Here is a 15,212-nt window from a genome sequence, read left to right on the forward strand (position 1 = left end):
TTCCTATGAGGGCTGGATTGCTGATGGTTAGGCATGAAGTGGTTGTTGCAAGTATTTTTTGTAGGCCTTTTGTTGTTTGAACGTTATTCTCTCCATTGAGGTTGTGGATAATGGACCCTGAGCAGAGTAATAATATTGCGCTAAAGAATTGATGGGTTGAGGTGCGGAGGAAAGCTGGATGAGGCAGGTTTAGTCTGACTGTGAGTGTTATTAGGCCTAATTGACTCGATGTGGAGAAGGCAATGATTTTTTTCGATATGGTTTTGCGGATGTGGGGGCAAACAGTGTGGAGATGGTGCCGAGGAATGGGCACAGGGCAGGGCGGTGCTGGGGAACACGGGGAACGCTCTGGGTGCGAGGGGCTCTGCAGGGCTCAGCTGCTCAGCACTGCAGGTACTGCAGGTACTGCAGGTACTGCTGTCAGCCCGGGCTGAGAGATGGACGGCAGTGCCTCTTTCGGACGGAACTCCCTCACATTCCGGACGCATCCCCGAGGGAAAGAACTCACCCCCGAGGGAAAGAACTCACTCATCCCTGAGGGAAAGAACTCATCCCCGAGGGAGAGAACCCATCCCCGAGGGAGAGAACCCATCCCTGAGGGAAAGGGCCGCCCCGGTGCCGCCGCCCCGCCTCCCTCAGCCCGCGCGTGCGCGGCGGGAGCGGGGCCATGGCGCGGCCGGGCCGGGCCGCGGCCAAGGAGCAGCGCTACGACCGCCAGCTCAGGTACGGGGGAAAGGGCTGCGCCGGGCCCGCCGAGGGGAGCGGGGTGTGCCGGGCCTGCCCTGCCCCTGCCCGGTGGAGAGCGAGCCCGCGGCTGTGTGTGCTCAGCCCGCGGAGGGCAGAGGCCCCGGGAGGAGCCCGGGGAGGGAACTGGGCCGTGTCCGAACTGAGGGGCGCTGTACCGGGCTCCCGGGCAGCGCCGTGAGCGCTTGTGCTGGCACAGGGGAAATTTATATGTGCATATATTTGGCACCTCCACTTTAAAGAGAGAGAGAGCGAGAGAGAGACATATATATATGTATACCTATTATAGAACCAACCAGGTTGGAAAAGACCTCCGAGATCATCAAGCGCAACCCTCGATCCAGCCCTGCCGTGGTTCCCAGCCCATGGCAGAGATGCCGCATCCACTCTCACCTTCAACACCGCCAGGGACGGGGACTCCACCCCCTCCCTGCCCAGCCCATTCCAGTGGCTGAGCACTCTCTCTGTAAAAAATTTCTTTCTAATATCCAACCTAAACCTTCCCTGGCAGAGCTTAAGACTGTATATATGTATGTATATATATTTATATATAGAATAGAATCATAGAATATGTTGAGTTGGGTCCTGACCCATCAGGATCATTGAGTCCAACTCCTGGCCCTGCACAGACACCCCAGCAATCCCACCCTGTCTCCTGGAGCTCTGGCAGCCTTGGGGCTGTGCCCACTGCCCTGGGGAGCCTGGGCAGTGCCCAACCAGCCTCTGGGGGAAGAACCTTTGGCTGAGATCCAACCTGAGCCTGCCCTGACACAGCTCCAGCCATTCCCTGGCTGCTGTCCCTGGTCCCCCCAGAGCAGAGCTCAGTCCCTGCCCCTCCTCTGCCCCTGCCCAGGAATTGGAACTGCACTGAGGTCTCCCCTCAGTCTCCTCTGCTCCAGCTGAACACACCAAGTACCCTCAGTGTCCTCACACGCCTTCCAATCAAGGCCCTTCCCCATCTCCGTGTCCCTCCTTTGGACACTCTCCAATGGCTCAATCCCTTCCCTCCACTGTGTCCCCCCAAACTGCCCCAATGTTGAGGTGAGGCCCCCCCAGGGCAGAGCAGAGTGGGACAATCCCCTCCCTGGTGCCCCAGGACAGGGGTGTCCCTCCTGTCTCTCTGCAGGCCCTCCCTGCCTTTGAGGGACTCAACAGCCCCTCCCAGTTCTCTGTTATCTCCAAACTTGCTCAGTGTCCCTTCCAGTCCTGAGTCCAAGTCATTGATGGAGATGTTGGAGAGCACAGTTTAATTCTTTTTTTTAATTCTTTTTTGTTATTGCCTGTGCAATAAATACCTTCATTATGTATTGGTTTCCCTCCCAATACAGACTGTGGGGTGACCATGGCCAGGAAGCATTAGAATCTGCCCATGTTTGTGTGATAAATGCAACAGCAACAGGAACTGAAATACTCAAAAACTTAGTGCTGCCAGGTAAGTAGGTATTTCTCCTGTACATTCTTGGGAATGTATCTGATAACTCCATAATGCCAACTTATTAATAACAATTTTTTTCCCCAAGGTATTGGTTCCTTTACAATTGTCGATGGGAATCAAGTCTCTGGAGAAGATGTTGGAAATAAGTAGGTTTTTTACTGACTTTTGCTACAAATTGAGAAGTAAGAGGGTTTAAAAGGTAGTTCCATCTCTGCATTTGTTAAGAAATTCTGTAAAATTCTTTTAAAAGCCTCTGTATGTTTCTCCAAGTCTTTGTGGGTTTGGAAGTTGGTGACATACAGCATGCATGGTCATTTTGATATTGACTGCTAAATTCTTTTAGTTACTAGTTTTTGGACCTTACAGGTCTATTTGCTTCACATATCAAGTTTATAAAGACAATGCTCTACTCAATATAAAAATATTTAAAATTAACTCATTTGATGTAATCTTGAGCTATGACAGAGGAAGACTTCCTTGTGTTTCAGTGTGGCTAAATATGTTTTCACTGATTGTGAGGAAAATACAACAGTGGTGGTGAAAAGAAAGGCAGATTTAAGGGGGAATGTGGCATGAGAGTCAGCAACGTGTCCTGCAGTACAAAATGTAATTTACTGCTGTTTTTTCTTCAGTGTAAAAGTTCACATGTAATTCCCTCTTGTCTCCTTTTCAGTTTCTTTCTACAAAAAAGCCATATTGGTCAGGTAAGGAGATAATAAATGTCACTTTAGGTGTGCTGAAAGCACAGAAGGGTTGGGTACTCAAATGCAGTATAATGAATAATTCTAAAAATATATATGTATAGGTTAAAGTCTGGTTATTCTGTGAGAGAGTTCCCCATGCTTACTTTTTAGTTGCTCAAAGGTGAGAAGATCAACTCAGTTGGGGCAAGATTGAATAGAAAAAAATGAAGAGGTTATGATTAAGAAAATCTTTGGAAGGTCATTGGGGTTGAAAGAATAAAGCTAAGATTAGTTAAGTGAATGGGGGGAAAATTGTCACAAAAACAGAGTACAGGAGTCCTAGATAACTCCTGGAAACTAATAAAATTGGAAATTAGGAAATAGCTGTCGCATAATTTGTGTTTTTAAAATCATACTACTGAAAGTGCTCTCAAACACTGCCTGCTGTTCTGGGATTTATTTTTGCTTCAGATAAGAAAGACTTGGAATAAGGAGCTCTAGTTTATGATGAGTTTTGTTATGGGGTGATTTTAGGGGTTGTTTTGTTGTTGTGTTTGGTATTTTTAGCATGTGGCATTATGTACCATTGCTATACTGTATAAATTACATTTCATTTTAATTGTTCCTAACCAGAGTCGTGCCCAGAGTGCCATGGAGCTCCTGCAGGAGTTGAATAGTGATGTTTCTGGAAATTTTGTTGAAGAGGTTTGTATTCCTAAATTGGTCATGTGTGTGTGTTATTCAGTGTGATAAAAGCATGGTGCAATAGCTACTTGTTGCTTTGTAATGTTGCAGTTTAAGAAGCTTCGTGATAAAACAGCATTTGAGGAAGATGATCTGAAGTTATTTGCGAAAAGTCAATTTATGTGTTTTAAACATTGTTTTGTAACTTCATCTTAATCTTATAACTTTCACTTAACACTTTATATTCAATATTGAACAGACTTGCTCTGTATTCAGGAATTTCCACAGTGTTTCCTGACATATATTTTTTTCTCCTATTTAGAGTCCAGAAAAGCTCCTGGACAGCAACCCTTCCTTTTTTAATCGGTTCAACTTGGTGATTGCAACACAACTACCAGAAAGGTAAAGAAGCATCTAAAGTTATTTGTTTGTTTTTGTACAGTTGTAAAAGCAGATGTAAATTACAGGCACTTTCTTGCAGAAAAACTTAAACCAGAAAGGAAAGTTACAGTAAATGATGGGTTTTCTAGAGACATTTTTATATGTTAATATGTAGTTTAAAATCTCTTTCAGATCCATGCCTGGCTCCTAGTGCTGTCTCCAGTGTATTTTCTTGCCAGGCACTCTTTTGTAGTGAGAGTTGTTTCTGTTCCAAAACCACAGTAACAAGTGTCCTTATGTACAGCCTGACAGATCAGAGGGTCTGTGATGCCTTTACATTTCTGCATTTTACTGTTGGTATAACTCTTCCCAATTTACCCCCATATGTAATTCTATTTCCCGTCTAAGCTTTGCCAAGACCAGTAGTTCTGACTTTTTTTACTCTTTTTAACCCATTCCTTGAGTGCTGCCTGCCAAGAAAAGGTGCAGATGGATAATTGCAACTGGGAGTACTGGGAAACCTGGGGGAGAGGAACTTGCTGCTTCTGCCCCCACAGAGGCAAGAGGTTGTTGGGTAGTTGAATAGTTAAACCTTGCTTTTGCAAGGAAGTGGCTGTTGGTCATTCCTTATCTATTTTATCCCTCCCCCTTCTCACAGGGGAGTGGAGGTGCTGTCTCAGGAATAAGATCCTCTCTGAAATGGTGATTCCCTTGGGGAAATGGGGTATTTTCTATGTGCTAATCAAAAATCCCTGGGTGGAACTGCCCCTACTGGAAGTTATGTTTGTGCAACACATAGATCTGATTCCTTTTTTTGCTCTTTCACAACTCATTGAAGCTTTTTGTGTGATATTTGGAGCGTTTGGGAGGATGGGGTGAGATGTAAGTAAGATCATGGATAAACCTATTTCTAATCTAGTGTAAATTCACCTATGAAATGAATCACCTTATGTGCTTAGGATCATGTGGTGTTAGAGAAGTTGTCTGGGAGAACTCTTTCACAAGTAACTTGTGTAGGAGTTGACTCTTGTCTTCCGTATATCTGAAAAAAGCTGTTTTCCCTTCCAGTACTTTGCTGCGCTTGGCTGAACTTCTCTGGAATTCTAACATTCCTCTGCTGGTCTGCAGGACTTATGGACTGGTTGGTTATATGAGAGTCGTTATTAAAGAACATACAGGTTAGAGGGTTTTCTGAGATAGAGACTTTTCAATGCCTAATGTCACTTTGATTTATTTTTTTTTTGGTTTATTTTCATCTTGTGATGTATTTAGTATTTGTTAAGTCCTAGGTAGTTTGCAGTTCATCACCACATTTGAGGAATTATGGACTGCAACAAATAGTAAAACTGGAGATTATCCTGCCATTGACTTACACAGAACACTTTGAGAACTGAGCAGATGGTGCTGTATGTGATGTGGAGCTCTTTTTTGAAGGCCAGACATAAAGCTGCAAAATACATGGTGTGATTTTGTTCACAGTTGTTGAATCTCACCCTGACAATACATTGGAAGATCTGAGACTGGACAAACCATTTCCAGAACTGACAGAACACATTCAGTCCTACGACTTGGATCACATGGACAAGAAGGTTGGTGTGTGCCCTGCACCGTGTTCCCCAGCTGGAGGCAAAGCCAGGACAGGGGTTCTGTGGAAATGGCCCTTGGCAGGTGACTCTGCTGCCAGGGCTCATCTGAACAGAGGCAGCTGCACAATCAGTCAGCAGGCACTATTTTCTTGCCTCTGCCCCAAATGCTACAGTCTGTATTTAAATCTTAAGCAGGTGGGGGTCTTTGGAAGCAAGGATATTCTTGGACAACTTGATCTTTTATTAGATTGAATACCCCTCACACCTTTATTTTTAATTTGTTTTTTGATTTTTATGATTCCCTACTGCTGCAGAGCTTTGCAGCGAGGGTGTTTGTGCATAGTGTGAGTTTTCCACTCCAGGAAAATACTGGAGAACTTGGCTCAGACAAGTAAACTAAAGTAATAATAATTTTTTAAGTAAACTAATAATAATTTATTAATTCGCTTTATGGTAGTTAGAGAACATTATGGCTGAATCAAAATCTGGAACATGTCCTGTGTCTTCAGAGCAGTGGAACGGATGTTAGGAGTTTACATTTAAAATAGGTTTTTAATTTGTCCTGTTTTTTATCTTTTCTCAACTTGACAAAGATCTCTCTGGTGTTCAATTACAGGACCACAGCCACACTCCATGGGTTGTGATTGTAGCCAAGTATCTGACAAAATGGTTCAATGAGGTATGTTGCAAAACTATTACTATTGTTGATCTGTCTTTTCTACCCTAATATATTATTTTGGCAGTGTGTAACATAAAACAAGGTGGAATCTTAAAAATTACTAATTGAAATACAAGTGAATGTATGTGAGCAATGACACTCCTGGAGTTCAGTCTGAACACAGTGAGGTTGGTAGTAGGTATTTTAAAGACAACATCTTTTTGTGTTTTTGAATTCAGAAAAGTGAACAGCTGCCCAAAAGTTACAAGGAAAAAGAAGCCTTCAGACAACTGATTCGACAAGGTAATGAAGGCCCCAGGAGTCACTTATCCATACTGCCAGAAATAAGGTGGTGTCTGAAAAATAATCACAAGTTTTCTCAGGGTTAATTTATGAAAAATTTGCTGGCATATTCAGTAGGATTCTTCTGCTAAAGGATTGTTTTGTACAGGTGGATCTTGAGATCCCAGACTTGCTTATTTTGGCAGTGTTTCATGATGTTTAAGATCCAGAGTATGTTTTGATTTGGGAGGGAGGACAGGCCTCAAGAGAAGAACCTGTAGAAGATCTGATAAAGAGGAAAGCAAGTGGCTCTTGACACACTGGAATTGTCTTTAACTGCAAGTATTTGGTGGGTCTGTTGACCCCCAGACACTTGGTAATCTTTGCATCTCTAAATTACCAGTCGAGACACAAAGTTTACGTAGCTCCTGAATGCACTGTAACCAGTATGTGAACAACTCCAGTTTTGCAGGTGGTTCAGTTTTGTGGGTGCTAAAATTAATGTGGAGGTTTTAAGATCTATAAATATATTGTCTTAAATGATTGTAGAATAAAAGCAGTAACCAAATTTTTGGTATTTCCTCACTTGAAGGTGGCCTGTGTGCAAATTCTGGGTGGTTCTGCCATCCTTATCCCCGGGCTGTGTGAGGGAACTGAACTGATCTGATCTGTCCTTGAACCTTTGGTTAAATCAGGGTTTTAGTGGAGTCCATTTCTGGATCTGGTTTGCTGTGTGGGTACATAAGTGCCAAATTTGAGTAAAAAAACCCCAGGAAAACATGACTGGGGATGGGAAGGAGAGTTGAACTGTTAATTTAGTGCTTATGAAACTTCATTATCTCTTTCTCACACAAATCAACTGGTTTTTTTGTGATAAGTAAGTGAATCATATGCAGAATGTACAAGAAGTTAGTTTTATCAGTGCATCTTTGACTTTTTTTCTTGAGATTTATTTTTCTTTTTTTGCTGATTAGCTGTTATGCCATAAATACACCCAAAGCCAGTCTGCCCTGTTAGTAAGATGTACTTACTGACAAGATGTAATTCAAGTGGTTGAGTATTTCAAATTTGTCTTTCAATAAGGTATCTTAAAGAATGAAAATGGAACCCCAGAAGATGAGGAAAACTTTGAAGAAGCTATAAAAAATGTGAACACAGTGTTGAATACTACAGAGGTAAAATAAACATTTCTGTGATAAAACTGAAGAAATTTCAACTGCATCATTTCCTCAGAAAATATTATGCACTTCTAGTACAGGAATTCCATTTGTAACATTTATATTTAAGTAAAACAGGATTGACAGAATGGTTAGAATTGAAATTGTGTAGTTAAATAGACCTGGACTAGGTGTAGCTCATGGAAATTCTGTTGTTTCCTTGCTCCTGAAGACTTGAATTCAAGTCTCGAATGAGTCGGTTCATTAGCAGTGAGTCCTTGTCTCAGTCCTTTCATCCTGAAGAAACGTTATGAAATTCCCTTTATAAACTGATCAAGCTTAAAAACCTTAAAAGTGAAGTTTTCATTGTTTTTAGATAATTCTGAAGTAGCAACTTGTGGTTTAGAACTAAGATTTGATTTCCTTAATCTCTCATTGATGGTAGATTGCAAAAGCTACATGGGGTAAAGGCAGAATTCTGTGACTGTTTCTAGATTACATTCTGGTTTTATTTGAACTGTGCTGATCCCTGCTTGGACAGTCCCATTAAGTCTCCCAAGAAAGCAGCAGGTAGCACTGAGTGCTGTCACACAGGGCACTACAAGCCATGGCACAGGATATCAATATCTGTGGGAGTTTCTGTGCCAGACTGACCTGCAGCAGTGAAGCAGTGAAGCAGTCCCTTTTGCAGCCCCTCTCCCCTTCCCTGGCCTGTTTGCTGCTCTGCCCCAGCAGGTAGGATGGGCACTTGGGACAGTTGCTGCCACTGTTCTTTAAAATCCTCTATGTCAAAGATGGAAATAAGGTGAGGTTTTGTTTGTGACATTGATCCTGAGCAGAACATGTTATTAGGGCTAATATTTGAAATATGTCTGAGGCAGCACTGACTGTGTAGGATTCAGAGGAGATTTTGGTATGAAATTGAGGTCACATAGAGTTGGTCACCTACGTAATGAGTATTGAGATAATTCAAGAAAACAAAAGACAAGTAATTATAAACCAATGTATTTATTTTCATAGGTTCCAAGAGGCATTCAGGAGCTTTTTGATGATGATTGCTGTGTGAAGCTCACAGAGCAGGTATGAGTACTTCTGGGCAAGACTTGAATGTATAAAAAATGTCTGTGTACATGAGTGTCTCTTGTGCATTTGCAGTCACCTTCCTTCTGGATTTTGGTTCGAGCTTTAAAGGAATTTGTGGCAAATGAAGGGCAAGGAAGCTTGCCTGTGAGGGGCACTATTCCTGATATGATTGCAGACTCCAGTAAATTTATCAAACTGCAAAATGTGTAAGTATACAGTTATTTACTAAATAGTTCCTAATGCTAGTAAATGGGGCTGAGTTCAGAGCTCTCAAAGTGCAGAAATGCCTGTGTTTAGAGCCAAAGGCGTGTGTGTGGGACTGGGCTGAGGGCTGTGGGAAGCACAGCAGCCTGGGCTGTTCCTGGGTAGGTGCCATCTGCACATGGGAAGTGGAGCTGAAGCCTTCAATGCATCCCAGTTTCCCAGGGCTGGGTGGGGAGTGATCACCTGGTTTCAGATCTAGTAAAGACCTTCCTATAGACAGTAGATCTCATAGCCCAGATGCTGCTGTCCAGAGCAAATTTCTGCTTAAAGACAACCTTTTTTTTTTCCCTCAAAATATATGTTAACCTAAAATAATATGGTTACAGAAATTCTAGTTTTCTAAATCCTTAGTTCAAATTAATGCCCTTGGAAGGCATTGCCTGGTAAATAAGGAAGGGCAAAGACTTTGTGAAGAAACAATAACTGCAAATTCCATACAGCATCAGTGTGGATGAAGATTTTAGGATGATGTATCTTCAGTATGAACTTACTGTTCCTGTGCACCCTGGACATGGTGCAATTGTTTGGCCGAACAGACTTTTACACCATTGCCCCATTTTCTTTGCAGTTGATTATTTCATCCACCTTTTTTTATCTTTACAATGAAACAGTATCTTGTTGAAGACTTTGTTAACTTATTGTCTGTGCAGTTGTACTGTTGAATCAGAAAGTAAAATCTAATAGATTTTGGAGTAAAATCTAATAGATCCCTATAAATCTAAAACACAACCTCTACTAGAAAAAGGATTGTGTGCCTTTAATAGTGTTTACTACCCAAAATGGAATCTGTGCATTTAGAGAGGCATTCCTCAGAACTGTGACAAATAGCATTAAAACGTGACGTAAAAATACAAATTGTCACATGTCTAAAATAATTGATTGCTATCAGTTCAGGAAAGTTACTTTGTATAATTATAGTAAACCCAGAAACTTGTATCAGTGTTTTGCTTAATGAAATCATAATTGCTTGAATTTGCACAGATACCCTAATTTGTAAATCTGAATTCTCTAAGTATCCTGAATTGGCAAACCATTATGTCCTTCTCAAATAGTTCTCAAATAGTAAGCATTGCAGGATTTTAATTCACAGATAGAACAACTACACTTCCTTAAAATGAGCTCTTAAATTGAATTTTATTAAGTACTGTGGTGTTGAGGTGTTTGCAGTGTCATAGTTCTTAACAGAACTAAAATATTAATGGCTACAGACATTAAAACACAAATTACTAAAATATTAGAAACCAGATGAAGGATGGGGAGCTGCTTACTTAGTGTTTTTCCTCTGTAGTAGTACTAGTTTTAGCAAACAGTTCTGCATGTTTGAGCCACATGTTGCATGAACAGCTCAGCCATGTCAGACAGGAGGGAACAAGTGCCTTCCTGGCCCTGAGGGAGCTCACGGCTGTTTGTGTGTATTTTGTCTTTATAATGTAAAACAACAAGAAATGCTCTCCACTGTGGAGTTGCTGGCTTTGTGCTGTAGTGACTGACTGGTTTGTTATTGCCAGCTACCGGGAGAAAGCCAAGAAGGACATTGCTGCTGTGGGGGCACATGCTGCTAAATTGCTACAGTCCCTGGGCAAGGTGAGTCCAAACGTACAGCCATCCTGGCAGGGGAAAAGAGCTTTGCCCTGATGTTCTGTACAGAAATGAGTCACAGGAGACACAGGGAAAGAGAAGGCTTAATTACCCCTTTCTGTTCAAAAGGTTAAAGTAAGTTCTGATGAAATGAAGTATCTGTGGTCTGCTTTATTTTATCACTTTTGGTTTGATCATATAAAAGTGCATACAGGTATATATTATTTATGATTTAAGATACCTTTTTTTGGTACATTAGTGACTAGTTATTTCACAATAAAGATATTAATATATCTGAAAGCATGAATTCTCTGGTCATTGTATGTACTGAATGAGTATATTCTCTCTTTTAGGCACCAGAGTCTATTTCAGAGAGAGAATTAAAATTGCTTTGTGAGTATGCTTGGATTCTGTTGTTGGGTTTATGCAAATGATCAAAAAACCACAAAATTCTGAATGATAATGATAATGTAGTTATTAAATAGTAAGTCAATATTTAAATTTTTCAAATAGGTGATTTGCATCCCTCATCTTCAGTGGAAGTAACAGATGTTCAGCATCTCTCAGTAGTGAATCTATAACAGTTGGCTTTTAAAAGATTATATATTTTTTCAGCTCCAAACAAGAGGGAGCAGCTTCCTCTGCTCTGTGTGATGAGTACCTAAGTAGTCTTGCTCTGTAAACTTCTGGTATTCTGAAAAGGTAAAGCAGTTGATAGCATTTCAGGTTGTGTCTGTTCTGGATATGTGCACATGTCCTGCTGCAGCCTGGCTGAGTCTCCTTGCAGCTGGAAGATGTCCCTGTAAGCACACAGCCAAGAGCAGGCTGTCCCTGTGCTGGGAAAGCATTCGCTGGGAGTTTGGGAACCTCCCAGTTGCTGCTTTTTCAGTGCTCAGCAGTAGCTGCCTGTTGGGTTGTTTCGTAGCAATGATACAGGAAAAGAACCTTTTCAGTCTCGTGGCTGCACTGTTGAAATATTAATTGAGAACACGTGAGGCAGCATTAGATGTAGTGGAAGGTGAAAAGAACCCGTGTCCATTTGCAGCCTGGAAGGGGAAACATGGATTTGATGGCTGTGGCTGCTGTAGAAGAGCTGTTTTTGAGCTGTTACATTAACATGGCAGATGTGGATTCCAGAAGTACACAAGCACCAAGTATTTCACTAAAATACTTGTGGCCACAGACCTAAATGTAGTTTAATAGATTTTTAGTACTATAAGCTACCAGAAGAAACAGAAAAGTGTGAAATGAAGTGCTGGTCAGTTCTGGTCTCTCCCATGTAACACATGAGAGGGACAGACTTACCAAGCTGTGGTGAGATGAGGTTGTTGATGCTCCTCCCCTGCCCCTGCCCAGGCAGCAACGCAGCCTTCCTGCGGGTGGTGCGGTGCCGATCCCTGGCTGAGGAGCACAGCCCCAACACCTTCAGCAGGGACGAAATCAGTGAGTACTGCTCCCAACTTACAATGGTTCTGGGAGGAAAAAGAATTTGCCTGTTATGTGTTCTATTGCATTTATGCAGTTTTATGATTTGGCATCAACTAGAAGTGTGGAGTTTTTAAGTCCAGAATGTTGATTTCAGTTTGATTTTGAAATTTCAGAAATGGCCTTACAGATTGTTCCATGCTTCAGTTTGTTGGTTTTTTTTTTCTTGCAGATTTTAATTTTGGTAGTATATAAATAAAACACTGTTTTCTTCAAACTTCTCTGTACCTCAGTTATTTCTGACAGATCTAGAAAGGTGCTTTCACCTGACCAAATGAGAATAATTGTTTTGTCCTCTGCCAGCTTATCTGTTCAGTATGTGAACTAGCAAACTGGTTACTTAATACTGCTTTTTTTGTTGTTTTGAACCTACATAAATTAAAAAAAAAAGCTGGAAATACTTTTTCATCACAGTTTGTTGAATTGAAGCTTATACAAGTCCCCCGTTTTGGACAAAATGTATGTACATTTAGTGAAATATTTATATAATAGTTATATATCATTTAAGTGAAAGCTCCTTGAATTAGTTGGTAATATACAATGTCATTTAAATAGTAGTCAGCATTTACAAATACTACTGAGCTGCATGGAAAAGGATTTAAGACCTGTTTCATAATTATTGTCATTACAGTTAAATATTTAAAGCATGTTTTTCACATCCCAGAGTAAGAAGTAAAATGTATTCCATTTAAATTAGAGCAGCTGCCAGAGTTGAAATGTGAATATCATCACTGTATAGTTTATATCAAATACATACAGTATGGTTTTGTCATAAAATTTGGAGGCAAAACTGCATATCTGGCACTGAGATTCTCAGTTGCAGATTGTTTTTGTTAAGGTTTTTTTTTTCCTGTAGATTTTACAGTTTAAGCATGGGTAATACTTGTTTTCAGGTAATGCAAACCTTTCCTTTTTCCATTTCATCTGTACTGATTAACTGGTTCTCTTGCTATTCCCAGTTTCCCACATGGATAACCCAGACAGTGAGATAGTGCTGTACTTGATGCTGAGGGCTGTAAATAGATTTTACAAGCAGCATGGGAGATACCCAGGTATGTTAACACAGAGTTACTTCATGTCAGCAAAAGAAATACAAAGATCCAATAGTTACTGTAATAGTGAAGTTATAAACTACAAATACAGCATTAGTTGTGGTTTTGTTTCCATATTAATATAACTTCAAGAATTAAAGTGAGAATTTTTTCTCTTTGGGAACTGAAGGAATTCATCTGATTTAATACCACTGAGATGGGTTGCATGGATTACAAGCCAGTTCAGCTGCATAGAAATTCGTCATTGTCATGAGTAGCATCAACAAAATATTCAATCATTATTAGTCTAGTGTTAATAATATTAGTCAGCTTAGAAACTTTTCAGAAAAATAAAATACTTACGCTGCCGTTTGACCCCGTTAACTTTGCATATGGTGTTACAGTTGTGTGATTAAACACTTCACTTCCCTCCCAGGTGTCTACAACTACCAGGTGGAAGATGATATTGGAAAACTAAAATCTTGCCTTACTGGTTTCCTGCAAGAGCACGGGCTGTCGGTGGTGGTGAAGGATGACTATGTCCATGAGTTGTAAGTGTGGGGGTTGAGGGGTGGCTGTGTTGGTGGCACCACTGGCACATTCTGACTGTCGCTCTCCTGCCCAGCTGTCGCTATGGAGCTGCTGAGCCACACGCTGTTGCTGCCTTCGTGGGAGGTAAGGATGGCACTGATCTCAGAGGGCACACGCTCTGGTACTGCCCGAGGCAGGAGCGCTGCTGCTTTAACTGCCTGGGGTTGTCAGAGCAAGGGCTGCAGTCAAAGACAGCACTGGGACAAAATCCTCCCCTTCGTTCATACTCCTGGAGCATATGGAGTAAGTGGGCACAGCAAGGGTTTAAAGGCAGTGAAAGAAACCAAGTAAACTTAAAAACAATCACAGTAGATCCATTCTAGGAGCTTAAAAGTGTGTTTAAAAATAGTGCTTGAAAGAGGCTTCATTTTTTTAAAGGAAAGCAATAACTGTAGTAATTTTAAAATTATTCAGTACACGTCTTCCTTTAAATTAACACAATATACTTACATAAAATATCTATGTAATATAAATAGCCTTGATTTCTTACCTTCATTCAGACTATGGGTATTGTCAAAATGACATATGTTTTAATGGGTGCTCAAAATTGATGTATCAGTTAACTTACCTCCTTTATTTGGCTTCATGCAGTGCTGAAGATAATTATGTTTTAAATACTCTATGTAGGTATTTTCTCTGATTAAGTGAAACTTGACATGTACTGTGCTTCAGAAAAATATGTAAAGGCAACTTCTGAAGAAATTACAGAATATTTCATACTACAGGAAAACACAAAGGGAACACAGTGAAGTAACCCTTCAGTTTATTTTACAGTTTAATTGTACATTTTTTTAATTTAACTTCTCAAATGTATTTTGAGAGGTCTCAACTTGCATGGGTCTGTCTGCTCACGTGTTACTCTGAGTGTGTGTACATGGAGAGAAAGTATATATAGCAAAGTGTATGCAAAGCTAACTTTGGAAGTTGCAGCTTTCTGAACCTCTTTAATACTGGGAAGTACTGAAAGGCATTTTTACCTCCTAGGAGGTGTATCAGGCACTTCCTAAATAATTCCAGTGTAGTGAGTTCTAGATAAATAACATTGTTTTACTGTTGTTTAAATAAGACCTGCTAACTGCCTTCTGGTTTTTCTTTTACAGGGGCTGCTGCACAGGAGGTTATCAAAGTCATTACAAGGCAGTTTGTAATTTTTAATAACACCTTTATTTACAATGGAATGTCACAGACTTCAGCAACTTTCCAGCTGTAGGGTAATGATGCCCCAAGGTGCTGCTGCTGCTGTATTTCCAGTTTTTACAGTATTTACAGTTCTGTAAATACTGTGGTGGTTTGCCACTGACTGGATTGTTCTGTTCTGTATCACCTGCTAATTAAACTTCCTTTATTTGTAATTATCTTTTTTTTGTTGTTGTCCTGAGGACAAATAAAATCATACCAAATCCTAACTGCTTTTTTTTCAAAACCACTTCTGGGTCCCTCAATTCAGGAAGGACACAGAGGGGCTGGAGCATGTCCAGCAAAGGGCAACAAGGCTTGTGAAAGGATTAGAGAACATGTCTTATGAGGAGCAGCTGAGAGAGCTGCATTTGTTTATCCTCCAGAAGAGGAG

General features: G+C 40.9%; 1 protein-coding gene across 2 annotated transcripts; it reads left to right on the plus strand.

The window, feature by feature from the left end:
• Positions 1–617: 617 nt before the first annotated feature.
• On the plus strand, positions 618–15,048 carry NAE1 (NEDD8 activating enzyme E1 subunit 1). 2 transcript variants are annotated; one of them, XM_064671338.1, is made up of 20 exons: positions 618–723; positions 2,073–2,176; positions 2,265–2,325; positions 2,853–2,883; positions 3,496–3,567; positions 3,869–3,948; positions 4,996–5,105; positions 5,407–5,516; positions 6,130–6,192; positions 6,411–6,474; positions 7,537–7,628; positions 8,631–8,690; positions 8,766–8,899; positions 10,466–10,541; positions 10,889–10,928; positions 11,892–11,978; positions 12,980–13,072; positions 13,488–13,602; positions 13,677–13,726; positions 14,743–15,048. In XM_064671338.1, the coding sequence occupies exons 1-20, from the start codon at positions 668–670 to the stop codon at positions 14,850–14,852; spliced, it is 1,608 nt and encodes a 535-aa protein (XP_064527408.1). In that variant the 5' UTR covers positions 618–667; the 3' UTR covers positions 14,853–15,048. The 2 variants fall into 2 exon arrangements, with proteins under 2 accessions (XP_064527408.1, XP_064527409.1); XM_064671339.1 differs by lacking the exon at positions 13,677–13,726.
• Positions 15,049–15,212: the final 164 nt, after the last annotated feature.

The sequence above is a fragment of the Pseudopipra pipra genome, chromosome 14 (assembly GCF_036250125.1).
Source record: "Pseudopipra pipra isolate bDixPip1 chromosome 14, bDixPip1.hap1, whole genome shotgun sequence".
NCBI classification, from domain to species: domain Eukaryota; kingdom Metazoa; phylum Chordata; class Aves; order Passeriformes; family Pipridae; genus Pseudopipra; species Pseudopipra pipra.